The 18,911-nt window shown below is 41.9% G+C and overlaps 1 protein-coding gene across 1 annotated transcript in view; it reads right to left on the bottom strand.

Annotated features, from left to right (window-relative positions):
• Nucleotides 1-18,911, bottom strand: part of HCN1 (hyperpolarization activated cyclic nucleotide gated potassium channel 1) — a 234,958-nt gene that overhangs the window by 192,049 nt on the left and 23,998 nt on the right. The window contains exon 2 of the mRNA XM_056848743.1: nt 3,196-3,619. Coding sequence (XP_056704721.1) covers nt 3,196-3,619 — 424 coding nt within the window. The remainder of the gene's footprint in view (nt 1-3,195; nt 3,620-18,911) is intronic.

Below are 18,911 nucleotides of genomic sequence, written 5' to 3'. Positions count from 1 at the left end.
TTCTATCATTAGCCTATCAGGCAATAACTATCCGTGTCATTTGTATCGTGGATGAACTTTAGCAATGCCAAGTGCATGAAAGAAGAATGATATACACAGAACCTTTTGTATATAATTATTGTGTTAGATTGTATGAGTCTTTATCGTTGTATGTATTGTGTTTGTGCATTTTGGTGGTGTTTTTCACTTATACACTGTGATTAATGTTTTGTCATTTTTATTAACTTAATACAATTCTTGCACTCATATTTTGAGCTCCTTGCTGTTTTTTCCTACGACCACCTGAAAGTTGGCAAGCCTACTACTGGAGCCGGTTCAGTAAGTGGTGACAGTAGTTGTTTTCAGACATTTTAAGCACATATAAAAAATGAGAGGGAGAGGGGAAGGGTGGAATCGCAGCAGAAATGTCCATCATGGACCTACACCTCTTCACTGGAATGTATAAACACACCCTCTGCACATAAGAGTGTACTCATTTAGAGGTACATCTGTATGTGCGGGAACCCTGAAAAAAGCAGGGCTCCCAATTGCCACAGATATGCAGGCTCTACAAGGAATGAGAATAGACAGAGTTTGTCATGACAAACCCATTCCTGCCCCGTGCTCCTTCCTTGTACATTCTCAAAATATCTGAAAACGTTTTGTTTTGTGTATGAATGTGGAGAACCACATCAACCATTACAGCCAGTGGGTGGCCTCTGGCAAGTCAATGTCACTCAGTATGGCATATCTCACAGGATTTTGGTGCAAATAAAGTAATAACCCTTCATAGGACACCCTAAGACCCTTGATAGAAAACATGCATACAAATAGGACAAATGAAGGTCAGCTGGGATCCAAAGCACTTATTCCTATTTCAAATCTTATACAAGTTTACTCAAAAGTAAGAGTCAGTATATTCAACAAGTCTTACTTCCAAGTAACTGTGACTAGGCTTGTAGACTTGCATTATGCCAAAAAAATTTGGAATACCCAGTGAAATGTTTGACCTTCTTCTTTGAAGACTAGATAGTGTCAAATCACAACCTGTTTGTGAAAGTCACCTCGGTCTCAAAAGTACCCTAACATGGAAGGGAGGGAAAAGCTGGTACTTCCTTTACAAACTACATTCCTCCCAGGGCGATCCAGAGCTTCTAGTCTTTCTAACATGCTCTCAGACAAGGATATGGAGATAACTTTTAAAGTGGCCAAATTTGGGTGGCAAGCAATGAGGATCAGGTGTGCATGGGTCGAACTTAATGGTTGAGCAATTTTATATTTATGTTTATACTAATTCCAAACATGTAATATTTTTTAATTAAGCGCTTAACGGCTTCTATGAGTGAGAGATTGTAAGATGTTATAGGGGCTCACACCTGATGCACTTTTATATGTGTTATATTATGTATGTATATCTGGTATGTTTTTATGCTGGTCTTGGACCGTATTAAACTCTCTTTGTACTTTGTACAAACTACATTCCTTGCTGAGATGCAAGACGCACAATAAGTATAAAAATGGTGCAATAAACAGTATAAGACATACCAAATACAAAACCGTTTAGGAAACAGAATCCCAGATACCTCTGAGGCACACAGAACTAGTTGAATATTCTTCAGAACCCAGCCAATACATATTCATTCCAATTAAGTTTTGCTGAGCCCTGGGACAAAAGTAACCGCCCCTGTTTCCCCATTGTGCTAATCGTAAAACATATTTATTATTTATTTATAAACTAGTTAATTGCCGATCTGTTCCAGGAAGCACAAGGGGCAGCAAAGAATAAGAATAGATAGATAGATAGATAGATAGATAGATAGATAGATAGATAGATAGATAGATAGATAGATAGAGAGAGAGAGAGAGAGAGAGAGAGAGAGAACGAGAACACACAAACAACAACACTGAAAAACAGCACGGCTCATCTACCACCAACTCTCTCCAAAATGTTCCATAAATAGTGATATCTCTAAACTGCATTGAAATGGTATATATGTATGAAACTTACACAGAAAAGAACTGTATTTAGGTCAAATTAGTGAATCGGGGTGAATATCCTCACTCATTTTGAGTCCTTCACAAAACCTTGTCTACTGTCATTAGTGACGCTTCCAAAAATTCAGTTTTCATTTCATCAGACTGCACATACTACTAACTTGTGGTTTTCCTCCCTCAATGACTTTTATATCAAAAGAAGCACTTTGTTTTCCTGCTCAGTATTCCAAAGGATTAATCAAAGGAACAAGAAGGCAACCTTGCCAACACCAGACTCAGCACCCATTAGCAACTCGGTTTGCCAAAGTTAAGAACCTAAGGTTCACCTCAGGCCACTGTTCCTATCACTTCTCTTACTGAAGAATGATCAAGCCAGGTAGATGAGTAGAAAAAACCCTGAAAGGGAGCATTTTCCACCAATGTGGAGTAGCTCTTGCAACATATATACACCAACTCAGAAATGAAGTTCAAGCTGTTTGAAATGAGGCTCATAACAATGGCCTACCAGACAGAACAGTCGTAAGGATTACTACATGATAATTCATGTAAAATGCTTTGGACACTGAAAGCACAATACAAATATATTACTAGCGTGGGGAAACTGATATTATCAAATGACAACATAACTGTTGTTGCAAATAAATCAGTCCCTTTTTGAGATACTTTTTCCCCCTTTTATTTACACAGGCCCCTCTCAGCACCTGACTGCTTTTCTCTTTTCCTGATGGTGGAAGCAATAGCTTTATTATGTTTTTACTGTAATTTTACTGTAATTGTTTCTTATGGGTTGCTGTAAATTTTGATTGTAATCCACTTTGGAGGCCTAAATTAGATGAAAAAGCAGGATGTCTTGCTTTAATAACTAGCTAATATACCGTGCTCTCTTATGAATTCTGAGCCAGCCAAAATAGGCTGGTTCATATAATAAAATTTCACATGTTTGGTACTTTATGTCCCTTTAACCTTTCAGGAAAAAGTTGTCTTTCTTCACAGCGCAAATAATGTTATGCTAAAACCCTGTTGAGTTTTAAATAGACTTGCTGAAACTCATCTCAAGAACTGCATAACAAGCCATTTGACGAAAGGCGCTACTCACATTCCTACAAACAACACTGATTCCTAAATGAAGTCTGCACTAAGAAATCTCAGTTGGTTGCACAATCTAAATATAGTAACATCACTTAAAAATATCAGACAGATGAATACAAAGGAGAATCTTACCTCTTCCCACTGGTGTATATATCTTATTAATCTTGAGAGTCGTAATAAACGCAACAGACTGAGGATTTTTGTGAACCTCACAATGCGAAGTGCTCTAGCTGTCTTGTACACTTCTGAATCCATCCCTTTCTCGACAATAAGAAAGATATAATCCACTGGTATCGATGAGATGAAGTCAACTACGAACCAGCTTTTTAAATAATTCATCTTGATGACTTTTGGGTCCAGTATAATCTCAGAGCTATCTTCGTTAACAGTCCCAGTTCTAAAGTTCATAATTAAGTCGAACAAAAACACAGTATCTGAGGCTACATTGAAAATAATCCATGGTGTCGTTGTCTGCTCCGTGAAGAATGTGATTCCAACAGGTATGATGACAAGATTTCCAACCATCATTATAAGCATTATTAAGTCCCAATAGAACCTAAGATAAATAGAAAATAATAGACAATAATTGAACAAACCATAGTGTAAAAGTTGGTCTGAGTATAATATGAGAGAAAACCACAAAAGAATTTTGGGAAAGAATTATAGCATATTCTTCATATCCTGCATGGAATTATAAAAAGTTCCTTTATCTAGTATAAATGATCTATGGATTAAACTTGGCTCTGTTGACTCCATCACTGATTCTAGAAACTGGTTTAACAAACCCATAGCCCTTCAGGATTTGTTGACAAAGACAGGTAAATCTGGGTATCTTGTATCTATCAATTATTACCGATTATACTTCAAACTTGTAGAAACGTCTCCTAGCAGTTTAACACAGATGTTACTTTGTGGAGCCTCACAGGCCAGAGGCAACAAGGAAGAGTAGCAGTCTCCAAAGACCACTTTCTAGAACCTGCAGTCCAAGAAGGATGCCTTAGTAGGCAGTTCAGAAGAATACCAGTGCAAATAATATTGAAACTAAGAAGGACTCCACACTTAATGATTACTCCAGGCACACTAGTATGAAGCACATACTGTATATACTCGCGTATAAGCCGAGTTTTTCAGCCCAAAAAAAGGGCTGAAAAAGCCGGCCTCGGCTTATACGCGGGTCAATACGATAGAGGGGGGAGGGAGGGAGGGAGGAGGAGGGAGGGAGGAGGGAGGAGGGAACTTACCGCCACCGCCGCCGCTGGGACCGCGCCGTTTCCTGCCGCCGGGAGCGGCCTCCTGCAGCTGCGCGGAGGCTGCCCCGGCCCCCACCCGGCCGCGTCGCCGCTTCCTGGGGCCTGGGGCGGCCTCCTGCGGCTGCGCAGAGGCTGCCCCGGCCCCCGCCCGGCCGCACCGCCGCTTCCTGGGGCCGGGAGCGGCCTCCTGCGGCTGCGCAGAGGCTGCCCCGGCCCCCGCCCAGCCGCGCCGCCGCATCCTGGGGCCTGGGGCGGCCTCCTGCAACTGCAGGGAGGCTGCCCCAGCCCCTGCCGGGTGCACCACCACCAGGGCCGCACCGCTTGCTCCCGGGAGCCCGTCAGGTAAGTCTGCGGGGGGGGGAGGGGTTATAAGCCGACCCTCGGCTTATACGCGGGTGCCTAATTTTTTCCCATTTTTGGGGAGAAATTAGGCACCTCGGCTTATACGCGGGTCGGCTTATACACGGGTATATACGGTACCTATGTTTTGTAAACAGCCATGTGCATGTGACTGGATAATGGGACTGTGACTGCATTTAAAGATGTGTCTGTTAATCATCCACAATTTTAATAGGATGGATCCAGCCAGCTGTTCAGCTAGTGAAAAGGGGAGCAGGATAGCCCTTTGACCACCCAAAAGTCATGGGACTGGCACGGACAAAAGCCATGGGATGGGGTTGCAGGAGAATTGGGGAAGACTAAAAGCTAGCCGGATCCAACACAATGTTGGGTGCAGTAAACACAAAAGTAACACTAGTATACCTGCCAAAATTGTCTGCTCCAAATGGCTCTACAACATCAGGAATCACCAGCGTGCACAGGCTAAGGTAAAATCTGTTGTTCAATTTGAATTGTTGAATTGAAATCTTTACAAAGTATTTTGATGTGTAATTGTTTTTTATACCCGGAGCCACTTTATGGGACTTGCAGAGGGTGAAAGATGGCCACATTGGTCAATAAAAGTTCAATATTTTAACAGATAGTCCAAGCTTTATTTATTAACACGATAAATAAACAGAAAGAAAGATCCTAGGAAGTTTTACATGCCCTGAAATCTACAAGGGATCACCTTGACCCAAGGTCCACTATAAAGACAACTTTCATAAAAATCAAAGGTATGAATCAAATTCTCAGCATATGAAATTCTGCACCCACTGTTGTATCAAGTGTAGCACACACTTACAATATACCCAGAGTTGAAAAGTTTTTCTTCTTGACTACAGAAGGCTCACTGTGACAAAAGCGGAGAATTCCTCTACAGAAGACACCCAGAATTATATAAACATGTTCAGGTTCTGCCATTCCTCCCTACTAATGATTGGCATATGGAATACATTCATCATTGTGCTAAAAGAATTATTTTATTATTCCATGGCATATCCAAAAGGATGCATGGCATTTAGTAAATTTTCCCAGCCCTCCTGTCAAAACCTATCAATGTGTTTACATAAAAAAGAACTGGTGCCTGCTGCTTATCATGAATACTTTGGCAGCCCAATGAAATTGACTCTTGGACTTCCTCCAAATGCAAATCCAAAATGAAACTGAATATACTTAAGGAGGAATGGACAATGTATAGCCTACTCCCATTTTACATAGCTTCAAAAGGAAAGTCACTTCCTTCTTTCCAGTCTGCAGTCCATATGATACAGGTAATGTTTCTCATGCATGGGAGAAGCGGAGTGCTTATGCTCTGGAGAAGCTTTTTTATTAATAATTTTTTTTATTTTTACTTTTAACATAACATAAAACAAAACACACATACATACCTATTACAAAACTAAAACAAGACCTTCATCAACCCCCATTCAGAGTGGGTCTATAACACTCCTACCATCTATTGTACTATTTAAAAAATCTATTTGTACATATAAGTATAAAATATGCACAAACCCTATGAAGAAAGAGAAAAATAAAATGTCTACTTAAACCTACCGAATGCAAAAATTGCATCATCTACTTCAGTACCACATGTACATAATTCGCCTTTTACTTAAAAACTTACCTAGCCTGATTATATTATGTATATTTTGTTTTATATATATCATATATATTGTATAAACATCTAATATTAAACTGCTACTATATCGTTTCTACTGTCACAATTCATCTTATCATTTTACTTTGTATCTCCTGTATTACACTGAAATATAATCATAATACATTTTCCAATTCTTTGAAAACTCTTATTTTGATCTTTCATTCACGATGTTTGTCAGCTTGGCCATTGCAGCACATTCTGCTAGTTTCTCTAGCCAATTGTCTATGATGGAATGCTTCCTTGTTTCCAGTTGTGGAAGCTTATTACTCATAATTGATATGAGCACTATGAATTTGGCAAGGGGGAGAGAGCGACCATGAAGCATAGCAAACGTGGCTGAGATGCTGAAGCGTATAATGATGTCATCATGGTGGCTTTGTAATCAAGCTACAATCTGTAACTATAATAGAGCCACCGGTGCCACTATCATAGAAAACATGGTTCACACTAAACCTAGGGACGATTTAATAGGTTAGATGCATTGCCCATCTCTGCACCAAATGTATTAATCACAACACTGATAAATGCATGCAATACCACTGCAGTGAAACAAGTCTATTCAAACAGTGCAGAATTGTTTCTGAACTAGTGAAATACTGGGGTGAATGAAGAAGTAATGGAACCAGGAGTACTGAAGCATTAAGTGGTTGCTAGATTTTGATTTGGGGCGGGGGGGTGATCAACAAACAAACAAGACCTTAAAATTGCATGTACTTGTTGCTATACCAGCCCCCTATCACAAGTTATATTATTATGTCAACAATTCAGGGTTATTCTAATAATGTTTTAACTCACTCGTTTTAATGCTGCTACTTATTTTTCTAGCATATTTCAAGTGTTCCCATATATGTTACCATCGAATATGTGTGGAAACAAGTAATGGCTTGAGAAAAAGGGCATATTTTAAAATGTCTGTACAAGATTCCTATCTGTCATGAATTTTAAGTCCGCTCTTGGACAAGATAAATATTTGTCACTCTCCCAGATGTCAGGGTTTTGCACAAATACAGAGAGTAATGAAACTCATCTGTGTTTCTTGTATTCATGAAGATCATTAAAAACCACTCCAAAATAATATGAAATCAGTGCTAATCCAAGGAACACTCAAGGACTTAACATCATTCATTACTTGATGTTTGTAAAAATCACCACAGTGTGAACTGCTATATAACCCCAAGTGATGGTATTAATAAAGAGGGCTTCATCATTCTTATTTAGCTTTCAACATCAGTATGCAGTCAAGACAATCAAAGCAGTACATCTTTCGTAACACAGATATCAGGAGAAAGATTTTCAGAACAGTTTCTTAAATTCATTTCTCTCCAGTCAAAAACAGTTTTGCCATTTGATATGCCAAACAGATGAACTATTGTTAAGCCATTTCCTTATCCCCATTCAATAGTTTTACATAGGATAAAAATGTCTTTCAGATTTTAGACATTAATTAGAAGAAAAATAGAACCTGGCATTCACAGAGTGCTTTGCATCTGAAACATTTCAGGACATTATTCTTCATAATTTTTTGCCCCATTTAGATTTTTGTCTACCAAGGACAGAAAAGGAATAGGGGACATGAAGCAAGAGACCATTAAAAAAGGCAAAGCATCTTTCTCAAGTTTTGCATAGAGCCAACAGAAACCAGAAGACTGAGTAGACAGAATATAGGGTACAGTCAAGCCCTTGGTCAGACATAAACATAACAGCATGCTTGGGCAATTTCTCTCAACCTTGCTTTCCCAGTGGCAAAATGGAATACTATAGCATGATAAAACTGGGGAAAATATTTGTTGACAGTAATCATCAGAACTTTGTGGATTGCTGACAAAGTAGCTGGGCTGATTTATGACCTCAAGAACATGGCATATTGAAATGCTGAAGAAAAAAGGCGGTATTTTCAAAATATGAGTTTTGACTTCTTTTTTGCCATTAAATCACAGACAACCTATGGTGACCGCACAGGGTTTTGAAGGCAACAAACATTCAGAGGTGGTTTGCCATTACCTTCCCCTGTATAGCAACCCTGGTCTTCCTTAGAGGTCTCCCAACCAAGTACAACCAGGGCTGACCCTGCTCAGCTTCCAAGATCTGACAAGATCGAGCTATCCAGGTCGGGGTCTTTGACATTTACCCTGCCCCAAGGCATCTCAGTGATGTTAACTGGACTTATAAATCATAATACGTGAAAAGACTTGAAAAGCTCAGGGATCATTGTCTGAAGTCTGCTCAAGTCTGCTCCCTAATTACATAGCTAAGAACTTCTCTTATTGAGTAGGTCAGATCAGTCCTGCCTCAAATTAAGCCCTAAGGATAAGCTTTGTCCCATGACCATTAACTCAACTCAACTTCAGGGCTCTGAAGTTTCCAAGTTGCACAGCAATCGGTGAGCCATCAAGATTCATAATGAGGTTTAGCAAGCGCAGAGCCCTGGAAACATTATATACACTTTGAATCTTACCTAATGTGGATTCAAAGATTTATTGGGGCTTAAATGATCATAACAAAGAGCCATAAGACTAGACCAAGCTGCGTCACAGAAAAGTAAAGATTCATGATGTAGCTAAATAAAATGAAATACTGCTAAGGAAGACACATACAGCAACTGCAACGTGAGCAGAAATTGTCTTAACACGTAATCGGAAGTGTTTTCTAAGGTTCCAGCTGGTAGGTGCCAAAAATTAGTAACCTTATTGCTATTACTCTTACTACTTAGCATTTTACATTGTTCTGTAATGTTCAAAGCACACATAAGTTACTACAGGAAACCTTACATAAGTCATATAAGGCGCACAGTTGTGACTCCCATTCTGCAGATCTAAGCATGGATCCTAAACCTTATTTCTGCTTGCTCTGTGCCTTCTCTGTTGTGGAGGTGGTCATCCACTGCCCAGCGTGTTGCTGGCAACTTTCATACATTTCAGATCAGCATTTCTCAATGAATAGGAAAGTGCCATGGGCCAGAGGGAAGCCCTTCACAGAGAAGGACCAGCTCTGCAAAAGGTTTTCATCCAGAAAAACCTGAAGTTGCTTGGCTGCCGCTCTCGCAACTACCTTTCCCAGGTACAGTAGGTTCGGCACTGGGCAGTAGTTGGCAAGATCCCTAGGGTCTAATGATGGTTTCTTTAAGAGCAGATGCAGCACTGCCTCTTTTAAACCCCCTGGGAAGGTCCCAATATCACAGGACAAGTTGAAATCTCTCCCGGGTGGGCTGCATCACCTCCCGGGAGGCCTTAATCAACCAGGAGGTACATGGGTCCAGGAGGTAAGTGGTGGGCCTTACAACTGTCAGGATTCTGTCAACATCTTCCAAAGAAAGCTGGCTGAAGTGGTCCAGTATCAGACCAGAAGATGGGCAAGGGGCCTCCAGTTCCATTACTGTGTTAAAGTTGGCTGGGAGGTTACGGCAGAGCGACAAGACTTTATGCGCAAAAAAAGCTCAAAAATGCCTCACAGCTATGGACCAAATTTGAAATTAAATTTGGCTGTCCTTCTGATAGGGACATTACTGACCTAATAATTCTAAATAATTGTGCTGAGGGAAAGCCAGCGGACGCAATGGGGAGGGGCTGTGGCTCAGTCTGTAGAGCATCTATTTAGCATGCAGAAGGTCCCAGGTTCAATCCCCGGCATCTCCAGTTAAAGGGACTAGGCAAGTAGGTGGTGTGAAAGACCTCTCTGCCTGAATCAGTATAAGGCAGCTTCATGTGTTCATGTGTTCAATAGCAGCTGCATAACATTCTTTTTAGCAGCTTTCACTGCCACCTCATAGGCCTTCATAAATGTCCTATAAGGTGCTCTTGCAGCCTCGTAACGAGCTCACCGCCAAACTCACTCTAACAGAGATGTTGCCTCCAGGTGGCATCTGGGGATCTTCTGGAATTACAGCTCATCTCCAGTCTACAGAAGTCAGTTCTCCTGGAGAAAATGGATGCTTTGGAGGGTGGACTCTATCATATTTTATCCCACTGAGGTTGCTGTCCTCCCCAGGCTCCACCCCCAAATTTCCAGAAGTTTCCCAGCCTGGATCAGGCAAGCCTCCCCACCCCCATCCCCTGCCGGTAGCCAGGGTGGACCTGACAACCCAACACTCTGCTAATCAAAATTCTTCCACTTGACAAGTATTCACTAACTCAACACAGATCCCATTTATATTAAGGAGTACAAATTGCTTCATCTTATTGTGAAACCAATGAAGTTACATGTCATGTGTGTCAGAGCATTCCTTTTTAATTACTTTTGTGTGGCTTTACAAAATTTTGTATTTTTTGTTTCCTTCTATTTTAGATTCCCACCACACCCCTCCCACATCAAGCAGCAAAAATTCTTTTCCAATACGATATGGAAAGATTAGCAAAAGTTTTTCCACTGCCTAAACTTCAGGGTATATGGTTGGATAAATAATCCATTCTGGTACCTTTTCAGGAAGCTAGAAGCATCTTCAAACTCAGATTCAAGCCTTGCTATTTTGTGACTTACTGATATTAGAGCTATAATGGGAAAGAAGATGCACCATCTTAAAGCTATTTTCTGCTCTTAAAAGCTCACTCTGTAGAAGAATGTAGGCCTATTACTGGAATACTATATATAAAGAAAATGAACTGGTAACATGTCAGAATTGCTCATTTGTACTGACACTCCAATTATTTCTGGGACTTTGTTGATATTATACTGTTCGTACATACTAATCAAATTATTTCTCATCTGCATGTGGCCTGCACAGAATTCAGGAAGGGAGTGTTTTTCATTTTAAAACTTTCTATTCTACATTTTCTTCAGATTCTTGGTCCATCAGTATCATTGGTGCTCCTATAACAAAACAGAGTCATATCCAGTCTTAAAGATATAGCCCTATCCCCCCTCCACCACACACTGAACAAGGCAGACATTTGGCACATTTTACCTTGGGGATGCCAAATCATAAATTATCTTTCACATAACCAATTCACTGTGGAGAAAACATCACCAAATATTCACCAACCATTCATGTTTGCCTACAGGGTAACAGTATCCCTCTGGACCGGCTTCAGGCAGAAAGTCACCAAATGCCTGCAAGACAGAGAGTGCTTCCCCCACGCCCACCCCCGGGACCAGGGTATAAGTTGCAATGCAAGAAATTCCTTTTAGCCGGTTTTCAACCCAAAAAAATGCATGCAGAAAAGTGTGCATGCCCTTCAAAAGCTCCAGTCAACATTCTGGGCGCAGCATTCAATACCAACGGTAGCATTTGTACAGTCTTCAAGGGCAGTCCCTCATAGAGCACACTGCAGTAATCTAATCTAGATGTTACCAAGGCATACACCTTGCAGTAGCAAGATCTTGCAGTAGCAAGATCTTTCTTGAAAGACTAACCTCTACCATTTACCAAAGAGAGCACAGAAGAACACAGTGGGTGGATTCAGAAAGCCATGGACTGCAAATGGACTCCAAGATGGATTCTAAAATGAAGACCAAGTAGGGATGCCAGCCTCCAGGTGTGACCTGGGGATCCCCTGGAATTACATCTTTATTTCCAGACTACAGAGATCAGTTCCCCTAAAGAAAACGGATGATTTGAAGGATGAACTCTATGACATTGTACTCCACTGATGTCCCTGTCCTCCCTGGGCTCCACCCTCAAATCTCCATGAGTTTCCCAACCTGGATCTGGCAACCCAGAGGGGCCATGGCTCAGTGATAGAGCATCTGCTTGGCATGCAGAAGGTCCCAGGTTCAATCCCCGGCATCTCCAGTTAAAGGAACTAGGGAAGTAGGTGATGTGAAAGACCTCTGCCTGAGACCCTGGAGAGCTGCTGTCGGTCTGAGTAGACAGTATTGACTTTGATAGACTGAGGGTCTGGTTCAGTATAAGGCAGCTTCATGTGTCCATGTGTAACCCTACCCCCCCCCCATGCCCTGCCTGTGGCCAGGAGGAACCTGGCAATCCTAAATCCAAGACGGATAGTCATGTTTTTTTCTTCAAAATAAACCATCTGCCTAAAGTTTCAGATATTCATGCACTGTACTTTATAGCATCATCAAGATGAAACTCTCCATATTTTTGGAATGGTCTTTCGACTACATCCAGAATCTACAGTTTGCTGACAGGAGTTCAGACACAAACTTTCTAGAGCTGCAAATTTAAACTCTGGAAAAACACAACCAACAATTATCTTTTGTAGTGGAGAACAGATTTTTTAGCTAGATTAATATTTATTCCAAATGCTCACTATGTGTTTTACTTCTGTTATGACTATTGCTATTTAACAGTGTACAGACAATCAACATAAATCAAAACACTGCTTCCTCTTAATCTAATTAATGGAATACAGAAGAAGGCACTCAGCATTGCTAGTTCAACTTCTCCAAGTTTACCTGTACAAATACAATTATTGATAGAATATTTCACTTCCAGTTAAGCGTAGCTATCCCTAAAGATAAGTGCTAATCTCATGATAATATGAAAATGCTTCAAATAATTTGCTTCTTTTTCAACATAGCAATGATTGAACTGAACTGGAGTTGGGAAAGGATTCTTGTCAAATCACTCATGATATCACTTGCTTAACCGTAACCATAACTAAAGTTACAACCTTCTAAACGAATTGATTTCAACAGACTTTTAAGGTTTAACTCTGTCTAAGAATACAGTACAGAGGTAGCAAGGTATAATGGTTAAGGTGTCGGGCTAGGATTTGGGAAATGCAGGTTCAAATCCCCACTCTGCCATGGAAACCTGCTGGGTGACCTTGAGCCAGTCACACTCAGCCTCAACCCTGGCAAGTATTTGGATGGGAGACCCTAAGGAATACCAAGGGTGTGACATAGAGGCAAGCAATGGCAAATCACCTCTGAATGTCACTTGCCTTGAAAACCCTACTGGGTCACCATAAATCAGCTGTGACTTGAAGGGGAAAAAACCAAAACAATTATACCCTCCATCCAGGCACTGTCCTACCTCATTTCAATGCAGAAGGACATGTAAGACATTGTCCCACATGAGAAATGCTTTGTTAGCAGAAAAGCTTGAACTCTAGCCGATGTCATAACTGAAATACGCTGGAAGGTATATTCGTCTCATGGGAAATATGCATTCGGTGAAAAACTAGGAAGTCTCATTTGTGTTCAATGAACACAGGATGATCTTGCTAAATTCAATAACTCCCTCCTATTTTCATGCCACAGAATGATGGCATATTCCAAGCTTCTGGTTAAAATGAATAAATTAGAAAAACACATATGCCCTTACACTTGGATCTCCATAAGAGTCAAATCAAAGCAGCAGCTGAAGAAAAAAATTATCTGTCCGCAAACTAGAATGCTAAACTGTTTCATATACTGAAAGAGTTGCTGAATCTAAACCTTTCAGTGAGAAATATGAACATGCTAATAACATGCTAATCAAATCATTCCAGAGTTGGGTAAGAACGTTTTCCAGATCTCATGGTCAATGTTAAATAAGTTTTGAGTGTTATATACCTTAGCAGATAATTACATGGTACACTAAACCTCATCCACAGCAAGTAAGGTTGCTGGGTCCCTCTTCGCCACCAACTGGAGGTTTTGGGGGCGGAGCCTGAGGAGGGCAGGGTTTGGGGAGGGGAGGGAATTCAATGCCATAGAGTCCAATTGCCAAAGTGGCCGTTTTCTCCAGGTGAACTGATCTCTATCGGCTGAAGATCAGTTGTAATACCAGATCTCCAGCTAGTACCTGGAGGATGGCAACCCTAGCAGCAAGACATCCACAAGACTCTGCACCTCCATTAAAAGTAAAAAATAAATCAAATGTGAAATTTTAAAATACCAAATGCTTGCTACATTAGCAACAAAAATCTTCTAAACTGGTCACAAACATTTTGAAAAATATTTATATAATATATTAATTCATGGTCAAAAGAAAAATCCACACAAAAAGATACTCTGGGGAAAAAAAAACATTACAACTTTTAATATTCTGCATGTTCGTAATGAGGTTTTGCAGTATTGACTGAACCAGCTAATGTATATAAGCAACTTGGCATAACCATCACAGATCAATTTCTCAGACATACAGTGTGATGCTAACACTTGCATGGGAGTAAGTTCCACTGAATGGATCTGAATAGGACAGGAAGTAGAACAGCACAGGTTGGCATTGTTCATAAATTAGTCTTAAAGTGTTTCAGCACCTTTGAATCAAGAGTTAGGAGACTTCCAATACTGCAACATAAAGGTTTTTGGCATGGAATGTTAGTTATAAAAAAGGAAGCTACCAATGATCCTCTGTGATCATATGTCACAGAAAGGAATTGAGCTCCTCTGTGCCATGCAAAAGCCACTGAGAAAATCAAAGATCAAAATACAGTCAGCATTTCTATCAGACCCAGTAAAATTCCATAATCCATAATTTTGTATCATCAGACAGCCACAAGCAGGGAACCTGCAAAGACTTGGGGGAGGGGGGTTATGTAACCCTCCTCCACTATTTCCTCTTTCCTTCTTCCTGGCAACCCACATATTCTCACCTTTCCCTGCCTCCTCTCCTTCCCACCTACCAGCCAACTTACTTTTATGGTTTGAGCAGTAGATAGGTTGCCTTCAGGAGTTTGCAGCGTTCTCTGCTATAAACAGAAGCTGAGGGCTTGTGCAACAAACAACATCAGGGTCGGGAGGGGAGCTTTGAGGGATCTACCCTGCTGGGAAATAAAGGTGACAACAGCTAGAGAAAGGGGTCCTCACAAGCAGCTGACAGTTTTCGGGACAACTTGCTTATTACCAAAATTGGATTAAAAGCTATAGTTGCCTTATATTTTTGGAGATGAAGAAAGCCTTTGAAACGTGCACCAACGACTAGCCACACGTTCTCCTTTGTTTCCTTCTTTTTGGATTTATATTGTTACTACGGACTCTTAGAACTTGAGACTTGGACTTTGACTTTCTACATCGGGAGCCTCCGGCCCCATTTGATATCTTGTGTTTCGCCTACTTTGGTTTAGGTTTATATTGTATATTTGTGCTAAGCTTGTTTATTCTTTTCTGTACTGTTTATGCATGAGGTAATGTGGTTTAGCATAATATATAATTTCTGTTAAACTCTAGTGTGGTTTTGTATTTGAGCCCTCATGCCGCCAACCTCCAGGTACTAGCTGGAGATCTCCTGCTATTACAACTGATCTCATAAGAACATAAGAACATGATAAAGGCCCTGCAGGATCAGACCAAAGCCCATCAAGTCCAGCAGTCTGTTCACACAGTGGCCAACCAGGTGCCTCTAGGAAGCCACTAACAAGACGACTGCAGCAGCACCATCCTGCCTGTGTTCCACCACACCCAAAAAAATAGGCATTCTCCTCTGATACTAGAGAGAATAGGTATGCAGCATGACTAATATCCATTCTAACAGCCATGAATACCCCTCTCCTCCATGAATATGTCCACTCCCCTCTTAAAGCCCTCCAAGCTGGCAGCCATCACCACATCCTGGGGCAGGGAGTTCCACAATTTAACTATGCGTTGTGTGAAAAAATACTTCCTTTTATCTGTTTTGAATCTCTCACCCTCCAGCTTTAGCATATGACCCCGTGTTCTAGGGCTGTCGATTCGGTTCATCACAAACCGAAAAACAGCCGAATTTCCCCCGATTCGGCTGTTTTTCGGTTCGGGACGAACCGAACTCAAAAAAGGTGGGAAATGGGGGGGGGCTGAATTCGCCGACTTCGGGGGTTCGGTGAATAAATTCGGCAGATTCGGTGTCCCCCCGCGCCTTCACGGGGCTTCCATGAAGGCGCGCGGGGGGGGCCTTTAAACAGATCTGCGCCTTCCAGCTGGGAGGCGCAGATCTGTTTAAAGGGCCCCCCGAGGGCCTTCAGGGATGCCCCATGAAGGCGCGCGGGGGGCCTTTAAACAGATCTCGATCTGTTCCACCCAGTGCAGAGGGGCTCCCGGGAAGAGGGGGGGGTCTTTAAATCCCTCAGCTCTGCCTGCGCAGGGACTCCCGGGAAGAGGGGCGGGGGGTCTTTAAACCCCTCTGCTCTGCCTGCGCAGGCAGAGCAGAGGGGCTTGCCAACTCCTCCCCCCTCTTCCCGGGACTCACTACTGGGAAGGGGGGGTCTTTAAACCCTCTGCTCTGACTGCACAGGCAGGCAGAGGGGCTTGCCAACCCATCCCCCCTCTTCCCGGGACTCCTGGGAAGAGGGGCGGGGGGTCTTTAAACCGCCTGCGCAGGCAGAGCAGAGGGGCTTGACAACCCATCCCCCTCCCAGGAAGAGGGGCAGGGGTCTTTAAACCCTTCTGCTCTGCCTGCGCAGGAATAGGTTTGTGCCTCCCGGCCGGGAGGCACAAATCTACTTAAAGGGTCCCCCGCGGGCCTTCAGGGGAGTCCCCTGAAGGCGTGTGGGGGGGCGAATTTTCCCCCGAACTCCGGATCTCACCCGAATTTCGGGGATCTGAAGCGGGGGAGTTCAGACTTCGGCACGGCCCAAATCAAAACAGGCCGAATTTTGCTGAATCCGAATTATACCGGATTTTTTTTTCAACAGCCCTACCGTATTCTAGTATTATGGGAGAGGGAGAAAAACTTCTCCCTGTCCACTCTCTCCATACCATGCATAATTTCATAGACCTCTATCATGTCTCCCCTCAGCCACCTTCTTTCCAAGCTAAACAGCCCTAAGCATCTTAACCGCTCCCCATAGGACAGTTGCTCTAGTCCCCTAATCATTTTGGTTGCTCTTTTCTGCACCTTCTCAAGCTCTGTAATATCCTTTTTTAGGTTTGGTGACCAGAACTGTACACAGTATTCCAAGTGTGGTCTCACCATAGATTTGTACAAGGGCAGTATGATATCAGCAGTTTTATTCTCTATTCCTCGTCTAATTATAGCCAGCATGGAATTTGCCTTTCTTACAGCAGCCACACACTGGGTTGACATCTTCATTGAGCTATCCACTACCACCCCAAGATCCCTTTCTTGGTCTGTTGCTGCCAGCACAGATCCCATCAGTGTATATGTGAAGTTGGGATTTTTTGCCCCAATATGCATCACTTTACACTTACATTGAATCTCATTTGCCATTTTAATGCCCATTCTTCCAGTATGCAGAGATTCTTCTGGAGCTCTTCACAGTCCGATTTTGTTTTAACCACCCTAAATAATTTGGTGTCATTTGCAAACTTGGCTACTTCACTGTTTAACCCCAACTCCAGGTCATTGATGAACAGGTTGAAAAGCACCGGTCCCAACACAGATCCCTGAGGCACCCCGGTGCTCACATCCCGCCATTGTGAGAACTGACCATTGATTCCTACTCTCTGCTTCCTATTTTTCAGCCAGCTCTCAATCCATAAGAGGACTCCAGCCGATAGAGATCAGTTCACCTGGAGAAAATGGCCGCTTTGGCAATTCGACTCTATGGCATGGAAGTTCCTCCCCTCCCCAAATCCCGCCCTCCTCAGGCTCCATCCCAAAAACTTCCCACTGGTGGCGAAGAGGGATCTGGCAACCCTATTTACAAAGAAAAAATATGCACCAGTCAGAAGCAAAAAATGAGGGGGGTTATTTCAAAGGAGTCTGCACCACCAAAACAATTTATATTTTGGTGATGCATTTTGTTTTGTCTGCACTCTCTGAAACCTTGGACAAAATTTCTGTATTTGATCCTCAAGAGCTTAAACTGTACCTAGTCCCTTAATGACTTTGCACAGCTCTGCCGCAAATGTTTCTTTGCTTCAGACACAAAAAGCACAGGTTAAAGGTGACAACAGAAAGTTGTCACCTCCAAGTAAGTTGCCCAGAGCATAAAGTACTGATAAGCTGCTCTTAAAATAAGCAGTTGGGGAAACTTTATTCAAAGTCACTTATGACCAGACACAGCTGTTAGTCATGTTCTGTTCATAAACAACTTTGTTTTTTTTTAAAAGTTATACAGAATCTCTTTAAGTTTCAAGAGCAGAATGAGGAGAGAGAGAGCTTCCTATTGTGTTTTGGAGCCGAAAATCACTGCATTTCAAATGATGATGCTGGATAGTCAGCTGGTTAAATGAAAAAAAATAACCATAGCAAAACAGTGTGTTAAACAGAAAAGGTCTATCATGGCTGTGATAGGGTACAGATGAAAATAAAGTGTGGTCTAACCTTATTTTTAAAAATGCAAAAGTCTACTCAAATGATAAATGATAAAAAGTATCTTACCACTCCAACCAGAAGTCAGCTAAGCACCAGTGGTTCTAGCAGCAATACTGGGAAATTAGCATCTGAGTGCTAGGGAAGGGCTGTAGCTCAATGGCAGAACATCTGCTTGGCATGCAGAAGGTCCCAGGTTCAATCCCCATCATCTCCAGGTAAAAGATTAGGCAGTAAGTGATGTGAAAGACTACCTGAGTCCCAAGAGAGCTGCTGCCAGTCTGAGTAGGCAATACTGACTTTGTTGGACCAAGGGTGTGATTCACTATAAGGCAGCTTCATAAGTTCATGCGAGTGGCCCTGATGTGGCATCAAATGTTCTGCTACTTTCCCAACATAACTTAATTTCATTGTTAGGTTCTTCCAAAAATCACAATTTGCTAATATTGTCCTTTGAACTTCCTTTTGTTTCTGATCACCTGAA

The sequence above is a fragment of the Euleptes europaea genome, chromosome 4 (assembly GCF_029931775.1).
Source record: "Euleptes europaea isolate rEulEur1 chromosome 4, rEulEur1.hap1, whole genome shotgun sequence".
Classification (NCBI taxonomy): domain Eukaryota; kingdom Metazoa; phylum Chordata; class Lepidosauria; order Squamata; family Sphaerodactylidae; genus Euleptes; species Euleptes europaea.
Note: the sequence above shows the minus strand (reverse complement) of the source record. Positions and strands in the feature narration are given on the sequence as shown.